The sequence below is a fragment of the Aethalodelphis obliquidens genome, unplaced genomic scaffold (genome assembly GCF_003676395.1).
Source record: "Aethalodelphis obliquidens isolate GAN/ISIS:26980383/991018 unplaced genomic scaffold, ASM367639v1 scaffold87, whole genome shotgun sequence".
Taxonomy (NCBI): Eukaryota; Metazoa; Chordata; class Mammalia; order Artiodactyla; family Delphinidae; genus Aethalodelphis; species Aethalodelphis obliquidens.
This window is the reverse complement of record NW_020838031.1, coordinates 3,740,036-3,763,712: the sequence shown is the minus strand read 5'-3', so window position 1 is coordinate 3,763,712 and position 23,677 is coordinate 3,740,036. Positions and strand designations below refer to the sequence as shown.

At 44.6% G+C, this 23,677-nt stretch overlaps 1 protein-coding gene across 14 annotated transcripts in view; it reads left to right on the top strand.

Annotated features, from left to right (window-relative positions):
• SIPA1L2 (signal induced proliferation associated 1 like 2) overlaps positions 1-23,677 on the top strand; it is a 238,114-nt gene that overhangs the window by 122,837 nt on the left and 91,600 nt on the right. For all 14 annotated transcript variants that reach the window (XM_027094090.1, XM_027094089.1, XM_027094088.1 and 11 more), the window contains one exon: positions 5,017-6,713. In XM_027094090.1, coding sequence (XP_026949891.1) covers positions 5,237-6,713 — 1,477 coding nt within the window. In that variant the 5' untranslated portion in view covers positions 5,017-5,236. The remainder of the gene's footprint in view (positions 1-5,016; positions 6,714-23,677) is intronic.

The following is a 23,677-nucleotide window of genomic DNA, read 5'->3' as shown; positions in this document are numbered from 1 at the left end:
GTGCTTTGCAAATTGCATTTTCCCTGTTCTGTCGGGGTGCCCACCTGTAACTGTGTGTTCTGTGCTTTGTTTGGGGGCCAGTCACAGCCCCCTAATTTCTGCAGGCTGCTCTTTCGAGATGCTTCTCTGAAATGTCATCCTTTTCCTGTCCCTTCCATCATTTTGGGACCCATGGACATCAGTCAGCAGCACGGCTCCCTGCCTGCTCTTGACGTTCATGGTGGATTTGAACATAGAAGATGTATATATACCTGATGAGTATAAAGAATAATTTGGGGGACAGGGACAATATTTGCAGATGCTTCCTAGATTACAGCTTCATTGCATGCATGTACATGCTACTAAGAGTGCAAATCCCGGTCTTTTAGAAATTTCTCAACTGAATGCTTCATGGAAACAGGCAGAACGTTAGAACTTGGGGAAAAACTAAAGATAATGAGAGATACAAAGGGATCTTATGTTCCAGATGCCTGTATGCAGGCATATTTGCCCCGGATCCCCACTTTTCATCTGTGGCCCTACAGGGCAAACAGGATTAATTACTGGTGTAGGGTGTCTCGTGTGCACGCGTGCGTGTGTGTGCGCGCACGTGTGCCCTCACGCATGTATGTGCCTGTCTCTGTCTCTCTCTCTCATCCACAGTCTGACCTCTAGGTTCTGGATTGTTCCAGAGGTCATTCCAGCTCATGCTTTAGATTTTCATTCCCTCCATTGTTTCCTTTCTGCATTTCTCTCTGTTCAGAGCCTGTACCATTCCTTCTTTTTTTGTTGTTGTTTTTACGTCTTTATTGGAGTATAATTGCTTTACAATGGTGTGTTAGTTTCTGCTTTATAACAAAGTGAATCAGTTATACATGTACATATGTTCCCGTATCTCTTCCCTCTTACGTCTCCCTCCCTCCCACCCTCCCTATCCTACCCCTCTTGACATCTGCTTTTCAAAGACATTGATTTCAGTTCTTCCCCATGAACCGTAATACTTTTTAAATTGGATGATGTTATTATTTCTAATTTATCTTCCTGAAAAAACAAATGCTATAATTGTTTTGAGGTGTTTTATTTTTATGACAGTGTTCAAATATATAAGTATTTTAGTAATATCTTTAAAAGGAAGGTGCCCTCTATCATTCTGTTGTTAGAGATTTATTCGAGGAGCTACAACAAGCTAGAAAATGTGTCTAGGAGTAAAAGGTGGCCGGAAGGGATTTGCAGGAGTTCTGTTGCAACTGTAGATTGTTTATTAATCAGCTACTGTGTCAAGAATTTTTTGGCTTTGAACACTTTGAATTGTTAGTGGCACACATAAAAGGTGTTAAAAGATATATAATTATGGAATTAGAGCAGGGATCTTGCCCAGAAGGCTCTGGTTTTGATTTGGACGCTGGTGCCAGAACTGTGGCTTTCCGTCCGTTCATTCATTGACCAGGCAATCTGGGCAACACTGTGCACAGTAGCTGTGTTCGTCAAATTTCCTGTCTTTGATCTTTCACTGAATAGAAGCTGGGTCTCTTAGGACATTTAAAATTAGTCTGGAAAACACAGAAATCTAAGTCAAACTGAATAAACCAAAAAAGGTGATCAGTTGGCTCAAGCAGCTGGAAAATTCTGGAACTGGTTCCGGAGCCGCATCCTTAGGAGTCGTCATTTCTTTCGCTTGGCCCAGCTTCGTGCTGCTGTTTCCATTCTCAGTCACATTGGCAAGGTGAGCCCTCTGCTGCTTGGGCATTGCCAAGGGTCAGAGCACCAGTGTTGGGGTACCCTTCCTGCCTTGGCCCCTGGGCTCATCCCTGGACCAGTCACTGTGGCCTGAAGATGCAGCACTTTCATTGGTCAAACCTGGGTCACGTGTTACGGGTGGAGTTAGCCCCACATAACTAAAATGGTTTTAGTTAGAGGTATGGTACCCATTACCACATGAAAGAGGAATACATCTGAGACAGGAAAAACCAGTGGCCGTCTGATACAGCTAATGTTCTTATCACACACACAAAATTAAAAAATCATAACTGAAGGAATATTTTCAGAAGATTTCTTTGGCAAAGGGTCTGTGTGCTCTGAGTTTGCTACAGTTTTTCTGGTTTTTGGCAAGCCTAGTAGTAAAATTCAACACTAGTTCATCTATTTTTATTTGTTGCTATTATTCATTCATGTTTTAAAGTAATAATCCTTACTTTTTGACAGTTGTCGGTGTCTTCCATTTCTTTTTTTTTTTTAAATAAATTTATTTATTTATTCATGGCTGCATTGGGTCTTCGTTGCTGTGCACGGGCTTTTCTCTAGTTGCAGCACGTGGGCTTCTCATTGCAATGGCTTCTCTTGTTGTAGAGCATGGGCTCTAGGCACATGGGCTTCAGTAGCTGTGGCATGTGGGCTCAGTAGCTGTGGCTCACGGGCTCTAGAGCACAGGGTCAGTAGTTGTGGCGCACAGGCTTAGTTGCTCCGTGGCACGTGGGATCTTCCCGGACCAGGGCTTGAACCTGTGTCTCCTGCATTGGCAGGCGGATTCTTAACCACTGCGCCACCAGGGAAGCCCTTCCATTTCTATAATAGATCTATGGAATAAAGATTTTGTAGTTTTAATGCTGTCTGTTGCAAACAATGATGCTATTGTAAATGTAAACGGCTGTGAAAGCTTGGAAGACCAGTTTTCAGATATGAGTCCAAGCCCAGTGACCTCTGATAACTTTATGGTTAGTTTTTCCAGAACAAGTTATTCAGTGTCTGTGTTGTCCACGTTAATCCTAGTTTTCAGATTTCTGTGTTTTACACATTCCTGGCAGGTGGCTTGAACTCAGAGCATCCTTCTGGGGTGTGTGAGCGGGCTGCTGGTAAGGGGGGGGGGTGCTGGTTTGCTGGTGGTGGAGTCGGGGAGGGGGACCAGAGTCTCACCTGTGCCCCGAGCCTTGAGCACCTTTCTGCTTTGACTGCCACGTGCTGTGGGAACATTGGTATTTCAGTGTGTGCCACGACAGGGAAAAGGAAGAAAAGCAAGGTACAAGCTACATTTTTAGACAGCATTTGGTCTCATAAATGAGAGGATGAAGGGGTTTCAAAGTCGTGGTTAAGGTAGCTCTCTGCATTCTGTGCATACATCGGTCATATATTTAGTTAGGGATTGTTATATTTCTACTCTCTCTGGTGCTAATCACTCTGTTTAAATTTTCCATTCTTGGATGGGTTTGGGGAGTTTGTGTTTTGCCAGGAAACCTTAGTTTCTTCTATGTTTCTAAGTTTGTTGCTGTAGAGTTGCTTGTGGTATAATTCTTTTACACTTATATTTATTTCAATACCTCCTATACGTGTGGTCATTTCTCCTTTCTCCTTTCCGAACTTATGTAATATTATTCTCCCTTTCTTTCTTTCTTTCCCTTTTTCAGGTTTGGGAAGGAGTGTATCTGTTTTCTTATTCTTCAAAAAAAAAAATCCACCTTTTGGATTTGTCTCTTCTTTTATCCCCTACCCCCTGCCATTCCATCAATTCCAGCTTGTATCTTTCTGCATTCCTTCTTTCGTGGTTTCTTTCGGTACATTTTGTTGTTCTTTTGCTAATTCCTTGAGGTGGTGAGCACTTAGCTCCTGATTATATTTCTAGAAATGTCACAGTTCAGTGTTTGGAACGGGGTGCTTGGTAGGGCATGGTTCTTTCTTCGGTAACAAGGATACAGATCAGTATTAGATAATGAAAATGCGTATCAGGTTAATGCCTCTTGAGAATTCACATAGCTCTGAACCAACCATGAGAAGCTTTTCTTACCCTTTCAAATTGTGTTGAGTGTTCTGTAAGCAGGAGACTCAATAGCATGTATAGGTTATGCAGAAGCCTACTACAGTGAATCCAATACCATTTCAACAGAGAGCTGGTAGGCAAGAAGTTGTTTTCCTTCGTATCTCGGTCGTCATTTTGTTTCAGTTTCCGGGAAAGGATTTGATGATAACCTAAATTATAGAGGAAATCACTATGATTCAGAATCATCTCTGGTTCTTTTCAATACAATACTTCTAAGTGAAATAGATAAGATGCCGTCAGCTCTGGTCTCTCTCTGAGAACTCTGGGCATATCCTGGCCTGCCGAGTGCACGGAAGCATCTGACTGCACCTTCCCTCTCTGTTTGCCACACCCTAAAACATCATTATTTCCTCAGTTATGACAGCCATGAGTTCGGGAAATAGTAATACCTGGAAAATATTTTTGTCTAATTAAAGATAGAACAAATTGAAAAATTATTTGTAATTAAAGAGGAGAGTTGGTGAAGTCAAGTTTCTGCCAGACACAAAGGTAAATTGTGTCTTAAATCTCTAAGCTTCCCTGCACGTTTGTCAACTTGCTAGTGGCGTAATGAACTAGAAAGTTGTACTTGTTCAGACGCCAGATTCTTGAAGACGCCGTCTCACTGTCAGGGCATCTCTGTGAGTTCTTATTTGCTTGCAAGAGAGCATTCTGGAAACTCATTGTTAATGCCTTGTATTGACCTTGGTGCTGCTGGACATTTTGAGTTTAACTGGTTTGAAAGAAAGTTTAAGAATACTCAAACAATTCCATGACCATTGTGTTACTCTTACAACTAATTGAAATGTTGCTTGATTACCTGATTTAAGCCAGGTTACATCAATAGATAATGTTGATACTGAGATGAAGGGCATAGCTCCTGGCTTAGAGGAGCTTACAGTTAGCTGGTGGTGGAGACAGATCAGTACAGCAGCAGTAAGAGTATAAGGGAAAGTGCTGTGATTGGTGTAGGTGCAGATGCCATGGAAACATAGAGGAAGCGGTCCTTGCTCAGATGTGGGCTGAGCGTGGGAGGGGACTGCTCGATTGTGTGGTGTAAATTTTAAGCAGCCAGGTACAGTGAGTAGGCAGAGTGTTCCAGAGAGAAGGAGAGTGTGAACAGGGAACCATGAAACTTCACGACAGTTTACGGGGAATTGGAGAGAAGGGCAGATGAGAAACCACGTGGGGAATGTATTGACCTGGAGCTACAGTGATTGTTAATGGCTATTTTCTGTTTTTTAATTCAGGTAAAGGAACTGGCCAGATGTCTTAAGGGATGCTTTTGAAAAGGACAGAGGTGTTCAAAATTATTACAGCAACTGAGAAGCAAGTTGGTTTTGGAGGAACTGTACTCTGAGGATGTTTGCTTCTATACAAGTATAGAAGAAGCCTTTGTAAATAACAGTGTCATTGGATTTACATCAGTCTTTCCGGCGAGACTTGGAGCTTCCTGCGTCATCGGTAGACATGAGTGACCCCAGGCAGTCACAGGAAGAGCAGCAAAAGGTCGGCAGAGCCTCGTCGAAGTTCAAGGGTCCTCCCAGAATCATGCAGTCCGATGATTATTTTGCTCGAAAATTTAAAGCCATCAATGGCAACATGGGACCCACCCCTTCCTTAAATGCTTCCAGTTCCAATGAGAACGGTGGTCCGGCTAACGGTACCCCGGCCGTGCCCAAGATGGGTGTCAGAGCAAGGGTGTCTGAGTGGCCTCCTAAAAAGGACTGCTCCAAGGAGCTGACCTGCAAGGCCCTGTGGGAAAGCCGGTCGCAGCCCAGCTACGAAAGTGTCACGTCCATCATGCACAACGGGCAGAACAACCAGAGTGACCGCCAGCAAGAGGAGCCGCTCGACCTCGACTTCGTGGAGGCGAAGTCTACCGTCGGAGACATCTTCGTTCACTCTCCGCAAAGAGGACTGCACCCCATAAGACAGAGGAGCAACAGTGATGTTACCATCAGTGACATCGACGCGGAAGATGTCCTAGACCAAAACGCAGTGAACCCCAATACCGGGGCCGCCCTGCACCGGGAGTACGGGAGCACGTCTTCCATCGACCGGCAGGGCCTGTCGGGGGAGAACTTCTTTGCTATGCTCCGAGGCTACCGGCTAGAGAACTACGACCACAGGGTGATGGCCCCGTTCGGGTTCCCCGAGTTTTTCCCCTGCGACCCTGCAATCTCCCCCAGCCTTCACGCCGCAGCGCAGATTTCTAGAGGCGAATTCGTGCACATCTCAGGATTAGACTATATGGACAGTGCCCTCCTCCTGGGGAGAGACAGGGACAAGCCTTTCCAACGGAGGTTGAAGTCGGAGTCCATGGAGACGTGCCTCTTCCGCAAGCTGCGGACCGTGAAAAGTGAGCACGAGACGTTCAAGTTCGCCTCTGAGCTGGAGGACGGGCGTCTGGAGAGGGGCGTCCGCCCTTGGAACTGCCAGCGCTGCTTTGCACATTATGACGTCCAGAGCATCTTGTTTAATATCAACGAAGCCATGGCCACGAGGGCGAACGTGGGGAAGAGGAAAAACATCACCACCGGGGCCTCGGCGGCATCCCAGACCCAGATGCCCATGGGCCCGACGGGCAGCTGTGACTCCCCGCTGGGGAGCAAAGAGGACCTCAACTCCAAAGAGAACCTGGACACGGACGACGGGGATGGGAAGAGCAACGACCTGGTCCTCAGCTGTCCCTACTTTCGGAACGAGACAGGCGGGGAGGGCGACCGGAGGATCGCGCTGTCCAGGGCCAACTCGTCCTCCTTCAGTTCCGGGGAAGGCTGCTCCTTCGAGGCCTCCCTCAGCTCTCACTGCACCAATGCGGGCGTCTCGGTCCTGGAGGTGCCCAGGGAGAACCAGCCAATCCACAGGGAGAAGGTCAGGCGCTACGTCATCGAGCACATCGACCTGGGGGCCTATTACTACCGCAGGTTCTTCTACGGCAAAGGTAAGGGGCCCTGTGTGTCCCGGGGCCGCTTCCCTGGGGCCCCCTGTGGTACGCGGCTTTGGGTCGGAGCATGTCCGAGGCCAGTGTCCGCTGGGTTGGAGCTTGTTCTGTGTCACAGAGCCTCCACTGCTGCCGGACTGATCCCTTCTTTATTTATTTTTTATTTTTTTAATTTTTTGGGCCACGCCAGGCAGCACGCAGGATCTTAGTTCCCCAACCAGGGATGGAACCCGTGCCCCCTGCGGGGGAAGCGTGGAGTCCTGGCCTCTGGACCACCAGGGAGGTCCCAGATCCCTTCTTTAGAAATCCCCAATTCCCTGCCTTTGCTGATCCCTCGTCCCTGATGTGGAAACGTCTGCTCTTTCCTCCTCTCTGCCAATGTGTGAGTGTCGCAGACGTCGGACTCCGCTTAGGTTTACCCCTTTTAGGAAGTCTTCGCTGATGAACTCCATTGCTCTGAATAATCTCTTACACTGGGTACAGTTCTGGTTCTAGTTCTGGTTCTTTTCCCTCTCGTTTTTTCTGTACTTTTCTCCTACACCTTTGCTTCATCTTTTTAATTTTATGTCTTCTCAGCTCCTTCTGCCTTGTTGTACATAGTGGAAGTGTTAAGTGAATCTTTGTGGAAAGAATGTATGAATGTATAAATTAGTAGGATAGACAAATTTAGTCTTCTTGCAGTTTTACACATAGGCTTAAAGGTTCAGATACAGATATTTCCTTGGTATTGTTATTTCAGAAATTCTTCAAGTACGCGTAGAATAAATGATGTTTATTTTATTTGTATGCTTAGCCTTGAAGGATGCATCCCTCAGAAGTCATGTAGTTGAATCCTCAGCCTTTCATTGTGTTGTTAGTCATGCCAGGGACATGAGACGCCACTCTGTCTTACAGGCCCACAGAGAAACGTGTACCACGCGCACGTCAGTAACACGCCAAATAGAACACCCAGGGACTCTCGCCCTGTCTTCTTAGTGGGTGTGACTTGCTTCCGTGGCCCCTTCCTTCTAGGACGGCGTACTCTTTGGGGCTTAGTTTTCTGTTTGCGGTTTCACCTGACACCCCCCTCCATTCCCAGGTGTCACCTCTCAGAGCACGAAGGAGGCAGAGGTGGCCCAGTCAGTCTCGGGGGGCCTCTCCTCCTTCTGTGCCTTCTGCTGTGGATAAATTCCAGCTGACTGTACTTAGAATTCATTTTAGTATTGGTTTCTGTCTTCAGAGTGCTTGCCTGCAGCTGTTTCTTTTTGGGGTTGGTCGGGCTGTAGCTCTAACCTCAGGAGGTCACTCCATCCACTTCAGTCCCTGGAGCCTTCTTAGTGCTTTTTCCCCTGGACTACAAGCTGGACCAAGTGCAATTATTAAATTAATCATCCCCCCCTTTTGCATCGTTCCAGACTTAACCAGTCATCCATAATCATAATATTATGAAATCATATTAATCAAAGGAATGAATAGAGCATTGATAAGCTTCGTAGCTAAATAAGTAGGCGTTTGAATTGCGACTGGTCACGCAGCTTGAGTTGTCTTTCTGGTCTTCTACGGACGACATGATGGCACTGAAATAACTTTGTCAACATCTTGAGTGCCTGGCTGTGTCCCCAACGCTCCCGTCTCAGCCCTGGCTGCTGGTGGGAGTCAGCATCACCCATTGTGATGTTACTGCCTTCCAGCCAGTGAACGCACAGAATCTCGGCTCTTCTATTTAATCTGTGCCGGAAATAACGCAGGACTGTTCATCCAGGGGCAGAGGATTATAAACTCTGCTCACGGATGCTCTCGAGGTGGAACTTAGTTATTTTTGGAAAGGGAGACCATGGAGAAATAGGCTTCCTGCTTAAGAGATTTTTTAATGGACTGAAGCCATGGCTGTCAATGCTAGCAATAAAATAGCCTGTTGGGATTGTTGTGCCCCGAAATCCTTAGGCGCGATGAGTCATTCTGGCTGAGTTTTGTAAGTGGTTTGCGATTCACCCTGTAAAATACCAGAATGTAAAAATTGTATGTGTGTGTGTATCTGTATACATGTGTATTTATGCAAATACTTCGTGCCAGCATCTCATTTGTTTTACTCCTTTGCATAGCTTAGTGTATTAAGTCTACACAGTGTATATGGAATAAAGGACTGATGTTTTCTGGGCCCAGGCAGGGCTGCCGCCCTCTGATCCATTTAATGTCCTTAAGGTCTGTTCCACGAGATAGTTTTAGGTTGCTAGATTCTCCTAATTCTCTTGACTGGTTTTCGTAGTTTTTCTCCTGAACTCTGTCACTTCCTGATAATTGTAAAGAGTTGTCTGTGAGTGGTTTATTTCCTCCACTTTTCCTGATTTGCTACGGAGGATTTCCCAGGGCTTTAGAAATGACATCATCAAACTTAGTAGATTTTGAATGTGCAATAAAACATAAATAAGAGAAACCTGAGAGTAGATGCCCTGTAGTGAGTTGTAAGTGGGTGTAGACGTGTGGTTTGACAGTTCCGGGGTGCTGGGCGCACTCTGGGTCTGTGAATGAGGCAGACAGCCAAATTCTAGACTCCTGCGCTAAGCCTGCACGATGAAGGTGCGGGACAGCCGTCCCCGGGGTCCTTTGTCTTGTGTGCTGCAGTTCTGTGCTGGGCATGGTGACTGTTGTGTGGCTAATGGGACTCGGGGCCAGGACAGAGCAGGAGGAGATAGAATCAGACCCAGCCCAGCCCCGCCACTCTGCGCTCTCTCCCTGCAGCCCCGGACTATGCCTGCTTCCTCCTATATTTAGCGATTCCGCTCTTCCCCCGTGGGCCTGTGTGGCTTCAGACTGCAATTGGCTACGATGGAAGCTGCTGCTGCTTTTGCTGGTCTCTCTGTAGAGCCATTAAGGACTAAAGGCAGAGGCAGCAGCCCGGATTCCCAGCGGCCAGGTGGCCGAGTCCTCCTCCGTGTGGGACTGGAGCCCATCTTTTTCCCAAGGATCACAAAAGCATGTGTCTGCCAGATAAAGTGCGATGATTAAATTAATGATTTCCCCCCCATTTTTCACGCCAGCTTCAACCGCTGGAGTTCATATCTGCCAACACATCACGAGTTGCAGGGACAGCATTGTGTTTAAAAACAGAGGCCCTGGGCAGACTGTCACAGAGCATTTTTGCAGATTTTTTTCTTTCCCTTTTTCTCTTTCCCCTTCACTCAGTTCTTCTCTTTGGAAGCAGGCTTTCAAGGAATCTTTTGATACTTTCCAGAATGCCTTTTCTTTTCCTCCATTCTTCATTGTTCTGTGTGAAACTTCATTTTCAAAAGAATGACATGGCTCGCAATCGCTGGGAAAGGTTTAAAAGACCCAGCTCTCTGAATCTCTCTCTCTTTCTTTCCCTTCTTTCAAGTGACGATGTCCTACATCGATTGTCATAGGTAAACCTTTTCAGCTTTAATAAGGTGGTTGACTATTTTTTTTTAATTTCATTTTATTTATTTTTTATACAGCAGGTTCTTATTAGTCATCCGTTTTATACACATCAGTGTATGTATACATGTCAACCCCAATCGCCCAGTTCATCACACTGGTTGACTCTTTATTGGGTAGTTAACGTGAAAGGCTGTCCTTATGTTGAGGTGTATTCCTGTGACACGTAGTCTTTGAACGGCTTTGAATAACTTTGCAAAGGGATTTATGGAGGGGAGTGGCCTGCCACGGTGCCCTGTGGGCAGCGTTGCTTGTCTGGGCAAATCCCTCTGTAGCCTTCAGTGAAACGGCTTTTTAAAAGAGCCGGATTGTAGCAAGCTTAGTGAATGCTCTCAAATGTCCCTTCCTTTCGCTGGCGATGACCCTGGTGCTGTGTGCCGGGCCGCTCTGTCCCTCATGGAACTCTAGTGAAACTGCGGTTCCCTCCTGGGAGCTAGGGCCCCCTAGATGAGGATTCCACCTGTGGTCTTGGTTTGAATTGCCTTTAGCTTCCCTGGCAGCACAGCAGACCTCCTGGGGCTTACGGCCACTTAGAGCCGCTGGCCAGCAACCGACTGTCCCGAGTGTGACTGGGGCCGGAGCCACGCGGACAGCGGAGGGATGCCGTGGGTTTCTGTGTGTCTTGCACTTTTTAGGCAATAGTGTACCTGAGAGTTGCTCAGGAGTTCTGAAGCTGCCCGATGCCTCTCTTCAGGTCACGCACACAAGAATGGCTCCTGAAGACGAAGTAAGTCACTTTGGGGTAAACGGAGGTCAAACCAGAGAGAAGGATAAAGCTGCGCCTCTTTGATAACTCAGGGGGGAAGTGAAAAGTGGCTGAATTGTGTCTGAGCCTTTGGGAGCATGATGTATGTTCCTGTGGACGTGGAGAGTGGAGGGAATACTAAGATTGACAATATTTATCTTTTTTTTTTTTTGGTTTAGGATTTTTAAATGGCGTGTAAATACTATATAATCATTATGGGAAAATAAGGAAAGGTAGGGAAGCAAAAGAAAGAGAAAGAAAACCCCTCGAATCCATAAGAAAGAGACAATTCCCATGAATAGTTTCATCGTTATCCTGCTAGACTTTTCCTGATGCAGGTAAATGGATGTATGTGGAGCTTGCTTTGGGCGCTCATGCTTCCTTCATTGGTACTTCTGTCATTGTGTACACAGCTGCGTCAGTGCTCTAAGAGCCATTAGCAATATCATCGTCCGCCGCGGGCGCATGGGGAGATGCCAGGTATTTGCCAGCCGTGATCTGGGCAGAAGAGTTAATGACTGTATTTGCTTTACTTCAAAGAAAAATCTTTCAGCTTGACAGAAACATAGTGATAAAGACACCTATATTTCCTCCACCTGCAACACTACTCATGTCAAATATATTAATGAACGTTCATTTTAACAACAGATCTTTACTTGAAAAGCAAATTGCTATAAAGTTGAAATTTCATAAACCTTGAAAAATTATAGAAATTTCAGTCATGGCCTTCCCCTTCTCCACTTGAAAGTGGGCTGTGCTTAGTGACTCACCTCCGAAGGATGGAGTGTGGGAAGAGGGGAGAAGCCTGGCGAGCATGGCCCCAGCCAGGTGAACCAGGTCAGCATCAACAGGGGCAAATCATGTGGATGGTTTGTACCCTTGATGTGATGGGAGTGGCGTTTCTGTGGTCTTCCTCTCCAAAAAACATAACCTCAGTCTGTTTAGGGGAAAACGTTAGACACATCCCAACTGAGGCACATTCTACAAAATCCCTGCCCCGTACTCCTCAAAACTGCCACGGTCATCAAAAAAGGGGAAGTCTGAGAAACTGTCAGTCTAGAGGACCCTGAAGAGACACTATGACAATGTCATGTGGTGTCCTGGATGGGATCCTTAAACAGAAAAAGGACACTAGGTAAAAACTAAAAAAATCTGAGTAAACTGTGGACTTCCGTTAATAATAATATACCAATATTGGTGCATTAATTGAACAAATATACCAAAGTATGTATGCTGGTAACAGCTAGGAAACTGGGTGAGCGGTATAGAAGAACTCTGCTATCCTTGCAGCTTTTCTATAAATCAAAAACAATTTAAAAATCATTTACTTAATTTTTTTAAAAATGTAAGTTGTAAATTTTCATGATATATTTAAAATGAGAATCTTTAAAATAATAAGAAAGAAAAAAATGGATACAGTTCTTAAAACTAGCAAACCTCCAGGGCCCTTCCTGTACACACTTGCCATGAGTATCGTTCTCAAACTTACCTTGAGGGGCAGGGGAATTGTTAAGCTTTAGAATTTACTTTTTTTTTTTTTTATAAGCTAGCTTTAGTTGTTTTTTTTTAAATTTATTTATTTTGGTTGCATTGGGTCCTTGTTGCTGTGCACGGGCTTTCTCTAGTTGCAGCGAGCAGGGGCTACTCTTCGTTGCGGTGCGCGGGCTTCTCATTGCAGTGGCTTCTCTTGTTGGGGAGCACGGGCTCTAGGCGCGCGGGCTTCAGTAGTTGTGGTGTACGGGCTCAGTAGTTGTGGCTCGTGGGCTCTAGAGTGCAGGCTCAGTAGTTGTGGCGCGTGGGCTTAGTTGCTCCACGGCATGTGGGATCTTCCCAGACCAGGGCTCGAACGCATGTCCCCTGCCTTGGCAGGCAGATTCTTAACCATTGTGCCACCGGGGAAGCCCTAGAATTTACTGTTTTTGCTATCTGTATTGAAATGCACAGAGACATTCTCTTTGAATTTCCCCTGAAATCTGCAGGTTAAGGTGAAGTGGCTGTGAGGGGCTGTTTGGGATGTCCTTGGCCCTCTGGGGTTCCCAAATCTTCACTGAACTCTGTGAAGGAGGCCTTTGTGCCCAGCTCATTTTTTTCTTGGAATTTTCTATGACAAGTACAACAAAAGAAGTATGTATCTAGTAGAAATCCTTTGTAAAGAGCTGAATTGGTTTTATGGGGCAGACTCTGTAGTGTGTATGAAAGAGAGTCTTAGTTTGCCCTCTTCTGTCCCCACTGCCTGGTGCTTAGGGGCCCTAGTGTTTACAGTTCTGTCATGTGTCCATGAATAGGACAGAGAACTTCTTTGATTTCCCCTTCTCATCGTAGCTTTACAAGACTTCTTAGGTGTGGGCAGATTGGAATTCTTTTTGAAAAGGTTGGAATTTTTCAGAAAAGAGTGTTTAGCTGCTTCTGAGCAGACTGGGTGTCCAACAGAAGCCATATCCGTACCACAGCATAGGGCGTAAGACTGGCCTTTCCAAGGTCCATTTCTGCCCCTATTACCGAGTCCAAGGTCAGACGGCTGACCACGTGACCAGCCAATAAATCAAGAAACAACTTGTTGGGGCAAGGAATGGCCACTTTATTTGGAAAGCCAGCCGACTGAGAAGAAGGTGGACTAGTGTCCCAAAGAACCATCTTAACTTGAGTTAGAACTGAGGCATCTTTTATCCCCGAAGGGGGAAGGGTTGTGGCTGGTTGTTGCAGACTTCTTGGTCTCGGAATCCTTTGTTCTTGCAGCTCTCCACATAGGTCAAGTCACCAGGTTCCCCGGAAATCTCCAGCAAGACAATTGTTATTCTCTGTTCTGTAACTTTTTATCGCCCTATGAATAGAAAAGTGTTAGACCCTTAAAGGTCAGCCTTGAGAACGGGCTCTCCTGTATATTTCAGGCTGCAGGCAACATTCTTAACTTGTAGCCAAAGCAATAAAATACAAAGGCTAAAGTCAAAGAAACAGATCTAATATGGAGGCAGATTTGTTCTTCCTTATTACACCAGTAGCAAAATGCAAGCAAGTTTTCCCAGTTAACTGCCACATCAGTCAAACTATACAGAAATATTAGAGTATTAATACAAAGGTGAAAGTGAAAGAAACATCCAGTATGGAGTCAGATTTGTTGTTCCCTTATTACACCCCAAGATGCCAGCCCTTAAGCCTTGAAGGCCCTTCCTGTGTCTGGCCCAGCCCTGGCTGCTGGATATGCAGCACCTCCAGGCATTCTCTCCAGGGCCTCTTTTCTGTAAAAATCTTTAAGTTCACTAATTTTTTTAACTACTGTTACCCAGCTCTATGTAAATTTATCCTTTTCTCCAGTGGTAATCTTCGTCCTTAATATTTTAACTGAAACGTCTTATTCGTACATACATCTGCTAAATTAACAAATAAAAGCAAAGAATTCTTCTAGAATATGTATAATAACTCTTGCCCCTTTTGATACCAACCAACTCTTTAGTGGCTGGGGAATTGTCTTTTTGCCAATGGGCAGCAGTGTCTGTCCATTCTCATTGTAGTTGGAGGCCTGTTACTGGCAGGCAGGGCAGCGTATCTTGATGTAATGAGCATAGACTGTTCTGAAATCAGACTCTTGGGTTTACATCCCAGCTCAGTTTTGGACAACTTCTTGAACTTCTTTGTGCCTCAGTTCATCATCTAAAATGGGATCATAATAAAAATATAAAAATATCTCCTGTAAAGGGCTTAGAACAGTGCCTGTTACATAGTATATATCCTGGTCCTCCCAGGAGTTCTTCAATAACTATATGAGACTTCTCTCGAAAAAGAAACTAGTGTCCCCACCACCGGTGCAGCATTTAAAGGGCAGGACTTTATTTTCATGGTTAAAAAGATGAAGAGAGAAAATAGTAGAGAGAACCATATGGCAGGGTGGGCCCCGGGGGAAAGGTGTCTGGTGAAGTCTGCCACTCCATTGCAAACACATTCACTTAAGTTTCACTAATGCGGCGGTTGTGGGCAGGAGGATACTTTTACATATCAAATGAACCCCATTGCTGAGCGATGCATGGCTGCATTTGCTTTGAATTTCATGCCTGGTGGCTCCTTTTTTTTTTTCCCCCTCTGGTTTTATGCAGTCACTGCAGAAAATTAATAGCGAATTGGACACTATTAAATTCACATGGGGGAACTGAGTACCGCCTAACAATTGTACTGTTCTGGGATGCAAATTCTTCCTTTACTGGACACAATCAACTCAGTTCTTAACCATAGCGCCTGGCCAGTACCTCCACAAACAGAACTCCTGTGGAGGTCCAGGGGGGCTCTTAGCACGGAGGAATCACCCAGCTGCACAGGGGGGTTCAGCCTGTGGGTTATAGTCATATGGGTTCCATGTGGCTGAGGGGACAGAGGGTAGTGGGGGCTGGGAAACATGTATGCTGTGCTGGGAGGTCACAGTTCCCATCCCCTGCAGCATTTTAGGACTGTATGCTAGTTCATCCTATTCATCCTTCGTCCTCAGATGTGTTCTTGTTCAGTTACTGAGGAGGAACTGATGCTCTCATATTTCTCTAGGAAGAGTTATTAATACTCTAATATTTCTGTATAGTTTGACTCCTACGGCAGTTAACTGGGAAAACTTGCTTGCATTTTGCTACTGGTGTAATAAGGAAGAACAAATCTGCCTCCATATTAGATCTGTTTCTTTGACTTTAGCCTTTGTATTTTATTGCTTTGGCTACAAGTTAAGAATGTTGCCTATAGCCTGAAATATACAGGAGAGCCCATTCTCAAGGCTGTGACCTTTAAAGGTATAGCACTTTCGCATTCATATAGAGATAAAAAGTTGCAGAACAGAGAATAACATTTGTCTTGTTGGAGGTTTATGGGAACATGGTGACCTGACCTATGTGGACAGCTGCAAGAACAAAGGATTCTGACCCCAAGAAGTTCGCAACAACTAACCACACTCCTCCCTCACCTTGCCTTTAAAAGTGCTTTGCTCTGAAGCCCTTCAAGGAGTTCCGGGGCTTTTGGGGCACAAGCCACTCGTCTTCTTGCATGGTCCTGCAATAAACCTTTCTCTGCTCCAAACTCCGACGTTTGGGTCTGTTTGGCCTCACTGTGCACTGAGCACACGAACTTGGCATTTGGTAACACTGGTCCAGTGTAGCTGGAAGTCAAGGTCTCTGGAAGGTAAGGTCTCAGAGCACCTAGAACTTACTAAAACCCACCTACCTTGCATTTGTTCAGATCCAAAATTTATTTCGCTCTTTGTCTCACTTAGGAAATAAAAGGAAAGCTGGACAACTGCTCGGCTCAATAATGATCTGGGCCTCTCAGCTTTTACGCAGTGAACCCTTTCTTTGCTCTGGTAGTGTTTTCTTTCTCCTTCCCATTCTTGTAGCAAAATGACACTAAAAATTATGCATTATCAAAGGAAGTCTTTGATAGCTGCCTTACTTCTCCAGACTTGTAGGGTTTTTTTTTAATGAATTTATTCATTCATTTATTTATTTTTGGCTGTGTTGGGTCTTCGTTGCTGTGCGTGGGCTTTCTCTAGTTGCGGTGAGCAGGGGCCACTCCTCGTGCGCGGGCTTCTCATTGTGGTGGCTTCTCTTGTTGTGGAGCACGGGCTCTAGGTGCACAGACTTCAGTGGTTGTGGCACGTGGGCTCAGTAGTTGTGGCTTGTGGGCTCTAGAGCGCAGGCTCAGTAGTTGTGGTGCATGGGCTTAGTTGATCCGCAGCATGTCGGATCTTCCCGGACCAGGGCTCAAACCCATGTCCCCTGCATTGGCAGGCAGATTCTTAACCACGGCGCCAACAGGGAAGTCCCCAGACTTGCGCTTTTTATTCAAGGTTTTCTTAAAATTGAATCTTCCAAGATACTGTCCTTATGTTCAGGACAGATTTGTTGTCTCATCTTTAAGTTGTGTTCATTTTACTGTGCATGAGTTGATTTTTATAATTTAAGTCTTCACGGTAACCTCATCACCCTTGAGTTGCTTTACATGAGAGAGCTCAAAAGCCAGACTGCCAAGGTTTGCATCCTGACTCTGTCACAGGGGCTTGTGCCCTTGAGCACATCATTCACTTCTCAGCGTCAGCATTACCATCTGTAAAATGGGGATACCTGCTCATAGGTAGGGAGATGAATGAGTTAATTTACATAAGGTATGTTTAATATTGTTATTTTCACTGTAATACCTCAGATTTTTCAAGCTTAGCTAATGCTTTGGTTAAATTTTGGTCAAAGGAGAATTCACATAGCAAAAATGCATCATTTTCCCCATCAAATTAGGTAATTTAATCCATGAAACATTAGCAGGGAGTTTGAGATTCCTTGAGGTTCTCTGATGACTCTTAATGTTAGTATCTGCAAAATCATGTCCTGTTGTTTTTTTCATTCGTCCATTTATGTATTCACCGTTCCCTGTTCACATCTTTATAACTCCTGGAATGGGGGAGGTGATTTAACAGTTGTTTGGAGGAGAAAGTGACAGAAGATACATCATAGGTAGGAGCTTAGACAGCAGCCACCTGCAGCCTTGGGTTTAACCCAGATAGGCAGAGAGCTGACAATTAAATGATCAACTGACTATTGAAAGAACAAAGAAGCATTAAAGGAAAGCTTCTGCTGTGAGTACTAACCAATGCAGGGCGATGGGGCATAGTCCACAGCTGCTAGTGGCTCTTGTGGACTTGTTGATGGTGCCGTGGCCCATATGGTGCTGACACCTCTGAGAAATCACGTGAGGCAGAGCCACGGGGCTTCTCTTTTACATACTGGCCTCGGGAGGCGTGTAGAGTTGAGATCCTCACCTGTTCATTCCAAGAGTGACGGACCCAATACCTCTCCCTTCCAAGATACGACAGTACCTGGAAACAGCCTTTGGGCTAAGGTTCAACGTACCCCTTTTCTTTTCTAAAACTCCTCTGAGTTAGAATTTTTTCTTTTCTTTACTGAGCAGCCAAAGTGCACCACAGAGATAAACTGAATCTCATTTCCTACGCTGAAATCTTGTTAACCAATTTTTTTTTTTTTAATCTGGCCCTGTTGTATTTGCACAATATGTAGATTTTCATTCAGCTTTTCCAGTCTTTTCAGAGCTTCCGTTCTGCCAAGGAAGGATTTTATTTGATTCCCCCTTGAAGCAACTTTATGGAAATCAAGGGCTTGGGATAATGATGGGCTCAAGTGGGTGAGGGGCTCACTGTCCTGTGCCCACAGAGGGGAAGGCTCTTGTGATGCAGATGAACAGCCTGAGCTGTCCTGAAGGGGACCAGGTGTCATTTGAGAGGGTCCCCTAGGCTCCCTCCTGGAGACCATAGGGAGCACCTTCCCTGCTCTAACCTCCACCGTGTGCGGAACGCCCCATATGAAAGCTAGACAGAACGTTACAGTGCGCAGCCTAAGATGGTGGTTTCTTTAGAAACACGTGCAGGTAACCTGCTGGATTTCTTGGTGAGACTGAAAGCACAGAGAGATCCCTTAGAAAATAGCTACGGGGCCTTAGAACTGGCAAGTCCAAAGGTGTGATGGTTTGTATGTAGCAGAAATGTCTTCTCTACTTGCGTTCAAAAGGTGTGTGTCTGTGTGAGAGACAGGAAAATCAAAAACAAGTGTGGGTCATGGCTTGGAGAGGTAGACACTAAGGAAAATATTGTTTTTCTCACCAATTTGCCTGCCATCTTTGGTGGATAGGGTAATATACATATTTTGGGTTCCCCTCATTTAAAAAGAAATTCGTTACTGGTAGAAATTATTCAGTAAAATATTATATATGCCACTGCTTTCTTTAAAAGACTACCCTGAATGCGACGTAACCTCTGATTACAGATCAACTTTTGAGATGAAAAGTATGAATCTCCTTTAGTATGACTCTTGAACTATCAGACTGTTGGGCGTAAAATGAAAATGCCCCATAATGCTGTTTATTTGATGTTCACTCCCTTTTTGTCTTTCATTGAGGTTTTTTTGTTGTTGTTTTCATTAATATGCCTGCCTTCAACTATAACGTCTCTCTCAGGTGAATGATGATAAATGTATTATATATATTTTAGGGGTGGATGAGGTGGGGATGCTGAGGTTAAGAAAGGTTATGTAACCAACCCAAGGTTAAGCAGGTGGTAAGTAGGAAAGCTCAGATTCAGAAACCCATTATCAGGCTCATTCGAATTATAGATATTTAGGAGTAAGTGAGTTTAGGACTGCTAGTTATACGTGACAGTTTCAACACACATGTTATCTCTCCCCGTTTCAAACACCACAAGAAAATGATAATGAAGGAATACAAAAGGGGCATAAAACCACAAAGGAGCAGAAAACTAGGAAGAAGCCAAAGAAATGCCAAAGCTGAGAGAGGAACGGGATGGTTCTGCAGATTAGAGGGCGCCACCCCCAGCCAGCGTTGGAGGGCGGTGTGCGGCAGGGACAGGCCATCAGAAGCTAGCCAGCCCACAACCACAGAGCAGGTACCTTTGAAGAAGGGCTGGTGGGGTGAGCTGTGGTGGAGCAGCCATCTTCAGAGATCTGGGATGCTTCTGAGATACTGCTTTTTTTTTTTTTTTTTTTTCCGGTACGCGGGCCTCTCACTGTTGTGGCCTCTCTCGTTGCGGAGCACGGGCTCCGGACGCGCAGGCTCAGCGGCCATGGCTCACGGGCCCAGCTGCTCCGCGGCGTGTGGGATCTTCCCGGACCGGGGCACGAACCCACGTCCCCTGCATTGACAGGTGGACTTTCAACCACTGCGCCACCAGGAAAGCCCCCGAGATACTGCTTTTGACTAAACGCCCACAGTGGCCGCCGCCACCCCACCCAGGCTCTGCCCCTGGACTGGGTCTCCTCTGTGTCCTGTAGCTGAGTCTTCTCCCCAGTCGTGGCCACCCCACACCCACCAAAACATCTTAGAATTAATAAATGAAATCAGCAAAGTTTCAGGATACAAGATTAATATACAGAAATCAGTTGCTTTTTCATAGACTGATAATGAACTACTATAAAGAGAGACCAAAAAATAACAATCCCGTTTAAAATTGCATCTGAAAGAATAAAACATTTAGGAATAAACAGGAGGTAAAAGACCTATACTCTGAAAATTATAAAACACTGAAGAAGGAAATTGAAGATGATACAAAGAAATGGAAAGATATCCGGTGCTCTTGGATTGGAAGAATATTGTTAAAATGGTCATACTACCCAAAGCAATCTACAGATCAAATGCAGTCCTTATCAGAATACCCATGATGTTTTTCATAGAACTAGAACAAATAATCTTAAAATTCCTGTGGATCCACAAAACACCAAAATTATCAAAACAGTCTTGAGAATAAAGAACAAACCTGGAGGTATCACCCTCTCAGACTTCAGACTGTGCTACAAAGCTACACTAATCAAAACAGCATGGTACTGACATGAAAACAGACATATAGATCAATGGAACAGAATAAAGAGCTGAGAAGTAAACCCGCACATTTATGGTCAATTAATTTATGACAAAGGAGACAATATACAGTGGAGAAAAGACAGTCTCTTCAATAAGTGGTGCTTGGAAAACTGGACAGCTACATGTAAAAGAGTGAGATTAGAACATTTCCTCACACTATATGCAAAAATAATGTCAAAATGGATTAAAGACCTAAATCCTGTAGACCATAAAATTCATTGAAGAGAACATAGGCAGAACACTGTTTGATGTAAGTCATAGAAATCTTTTTTTTGGATCTGTCTCCTGAGGCAAAAGAAATAAAAGCAAATATAATCAAGTGGAACCTAATTAAACCTAAAAGCTTTTGCACAGCAAAGGAAACCAGTGACAAAACAAAAAGACATTCTACCGAATGGGATAAAATATCTGCAAATGATATGACTGATGAGGGGTTAATAATGAAAACATATAAACAGCTTATCCAACTCAATATCACAAACCAAACAACCCAATTAAAAAATGGGCAGAAGACCTGAATAGACATTTTTCCAAAGAAGATATACAGATGGCTAACCAGCATATGAAAAAAATGCTCAACATCACTAATTATTAGAGAAATAGAAATCAGAACAACAATGATAGATCACCTCACACCAGTCAGGATGGCCATCACCTAAAAGTCCACAAATAACACACGTTGGTGAGGATGTGGGCAAAAAGGAACCCTCCTACACTGTTGGTGGGAATGTAAACTGGTGCAGCTATTATGGAGAACAGTATGGAGGTTCCTAAAAAAACAAAAAATAGAACCACCATATCGTCCAGCAATTCCACTCCTGGCTGTATATCCAGAAAAAACAAAACCACTAATTAGAAAAGATACCCACACCCCAATGTTCATAACAGCACTGTTTACAGTAGCCAAGACATGGAAGCAACCCGAGTGTCCATCAACAGATGAATGGATAAAGAATTGGTACATATATATAATGGAATATTACTCAGCCATAAAAATGAATGAAATTCTGCCATTTGCAGCAATGTGTTTGTACCTAGAGAATGTTATGCTTAATGAAATAGGTCAGACGGAGAAAGACAAATACTGTATGATATATGTGGAATCTAAAAAATAAAAGAAAAAAAGCAGACTCACTGCCATAGAAAACAAACTACTGGTAACCAGTGGGGAGAGGAAAGCAGGGAGGGTCAGAGTAGGGGATTAAGAGATGCAAATTATTTTGTATGAAATAGATAAGCAACAAGGATATATTGTACAGCAATTATATTGTACAGAAATTATAGCCATTATCTTGTAATAACTTTTAATGGAGTGAAATCTGTAAAAATACTGAATCACTATGCTGTATACCTGGAACTAATATACTGTAAATCAACTATACTTAAAAAAAAATGTTTGAAGGACTTAGCCTCGTCTGGAGAGGCGGTGAATATTCCCGCTGGGCGTGATGTTTGCATTGAGTCTGGAACGATGAATAGGAACGTCAAGCGAAGGAAAGTGGGAGGGGTGACAGGCAGAGGGGGCAAAGGCGTGTGAGTGAGGAGACTTATGAGAGAAGAGCCTAGACAGAGATTGGATGATAGCACTGAGGACTTCAGAGGAGAAGATGGTTTGATGGACGGAAGGGGAGACAGAAGGATAGGCTTTCAAACATGTAAGCATGAAGACAGAGGCAGAATCAGAGAGGACAGCCTGGCTGAGAAGACGCCGGGGAGGAGCGACACAAGAAACCCAGAAGCAAAGAGCTGGGAGATGCCTCATTCTGAATGGGGTTGTTCCAGCGGTCTAGGAAGTAGAGGGTCCCAGCCCAACGTGGGTGGCCAGTGGTGCACCATGGCGGACTGCTAAGGCAGAGACTGGAAGGTGGGTGCTGGCTTTGCCGGCAGACGCCGTGGAGTGCTGAGCAGAGCGGTAGTGTGGAAGAAAGTGAGCGGTGGTTGAGGACCACTGATAGTTGAGAAAATGGGAAGAGAGAGGGTGATTACTTGAGGAATAGTAATTCTCCTCCCTGGAGGCAGTGGGGTGAAACTGCTGGGGTGAGTGAAACGGTCATGACTTGTATCCGTGCCAGAGACCCGTCCACTTCCGAGGACTACCAACTCTTCCTCTCACTGACCTTCTGTTTCCTCCCTAGTTTTAAAAAAATATACTTCACATACAGTGAAATTCACCCCTTTTAAAAGGTGTGCGGTTCTCAGAGTTTTGACAAATGAGTGTGTTACGTAACCACCACCACAATCAAGATGTGGGATAGCTCCATCACCTCGGAAAACTCCCCCGTGCACCCCTGTAGACAGCCCCTGCCCCTGCCGTCACTGCTCTGTCACCTGTCCCTAGAGCACCTACTAAGTGTGAGAGCAGCACACACACACTTTGGGATTTTTAGTTGTCACATATTAGAATTAATAATTGGATGCACTTAATCTGGGCTCTCAGTTTTATCCTGAAAAGGGGTTTTGTTTGTTTGTTCACTATTTCTCCCTAAAATAATTTGAAGCTCTTTTGATTTATGTCACGGGTTTCATCAGATGCCTAACAAGGAACCGATTTGAGCATTTTTTGCCAGTCACTTTTTTTTTTTCTTTTTAACATCTTTATTGGAGTATAATTGCTTTATAATGTTGTGTTAGTTTCTGCTGTATAACAAGGTGAATCAGCTGTACATACACATAATCCCCCTATCCCTTCCCTCTTGCGTCTCCCTCCCTCCCATCCTCCCTATCCCACCCCTCTAGGTGGTCACAAAGCACCAGCTGATCTCCCTGTGCTATGCGGCTGCTTCCCACTAGCTATCTATTTTACGTTTGGTAGTGTATATATGTCCATGACACTCTCTCACTTCGTCCGGTAACTTCTTGAAGTGGGTTCTTAAATGTATCAAGCTGATGATAAATAACCCCTCGGGGTAAATAACTCTTTTTTTTCAATGTATGCTTAATTTCACTGGAGTCCTACAGGTTTGTAATAGTTAACCAGACTGTTACCAGAGTTATCCATGAAAAACAAAGGCTCGTTTCCTATCATACGAGTCTAGAACTAAGTCAGTACTTCACCTTTTAGTCCCTAAAAGAGTCGACTTGCTCTTCTAGCCCTGCCTGGCCTAAGAGGGAAATTATGTCAGTATTTATCTCGTTTGGTTGCAAGAAGTAAAACGTAAATGATCTGCTTTTAAGATGTAGCCAGTATTCATTAGCGGCTTTCGGTAATATTTCCCTTGAGTGATACAAGTACCATGGCTCTTTGTTGAACTTCACCTGTTTTCCACATTCTGAATAACCTTCTCTATTCCTTCAGAAATTACTGTGGCAGAAAATGTTAGCATAACCCAAAGCCTTTGGAACACCTATGGCTTTTCTTTCAAGCTTACACACGTTTGATATAGTATGT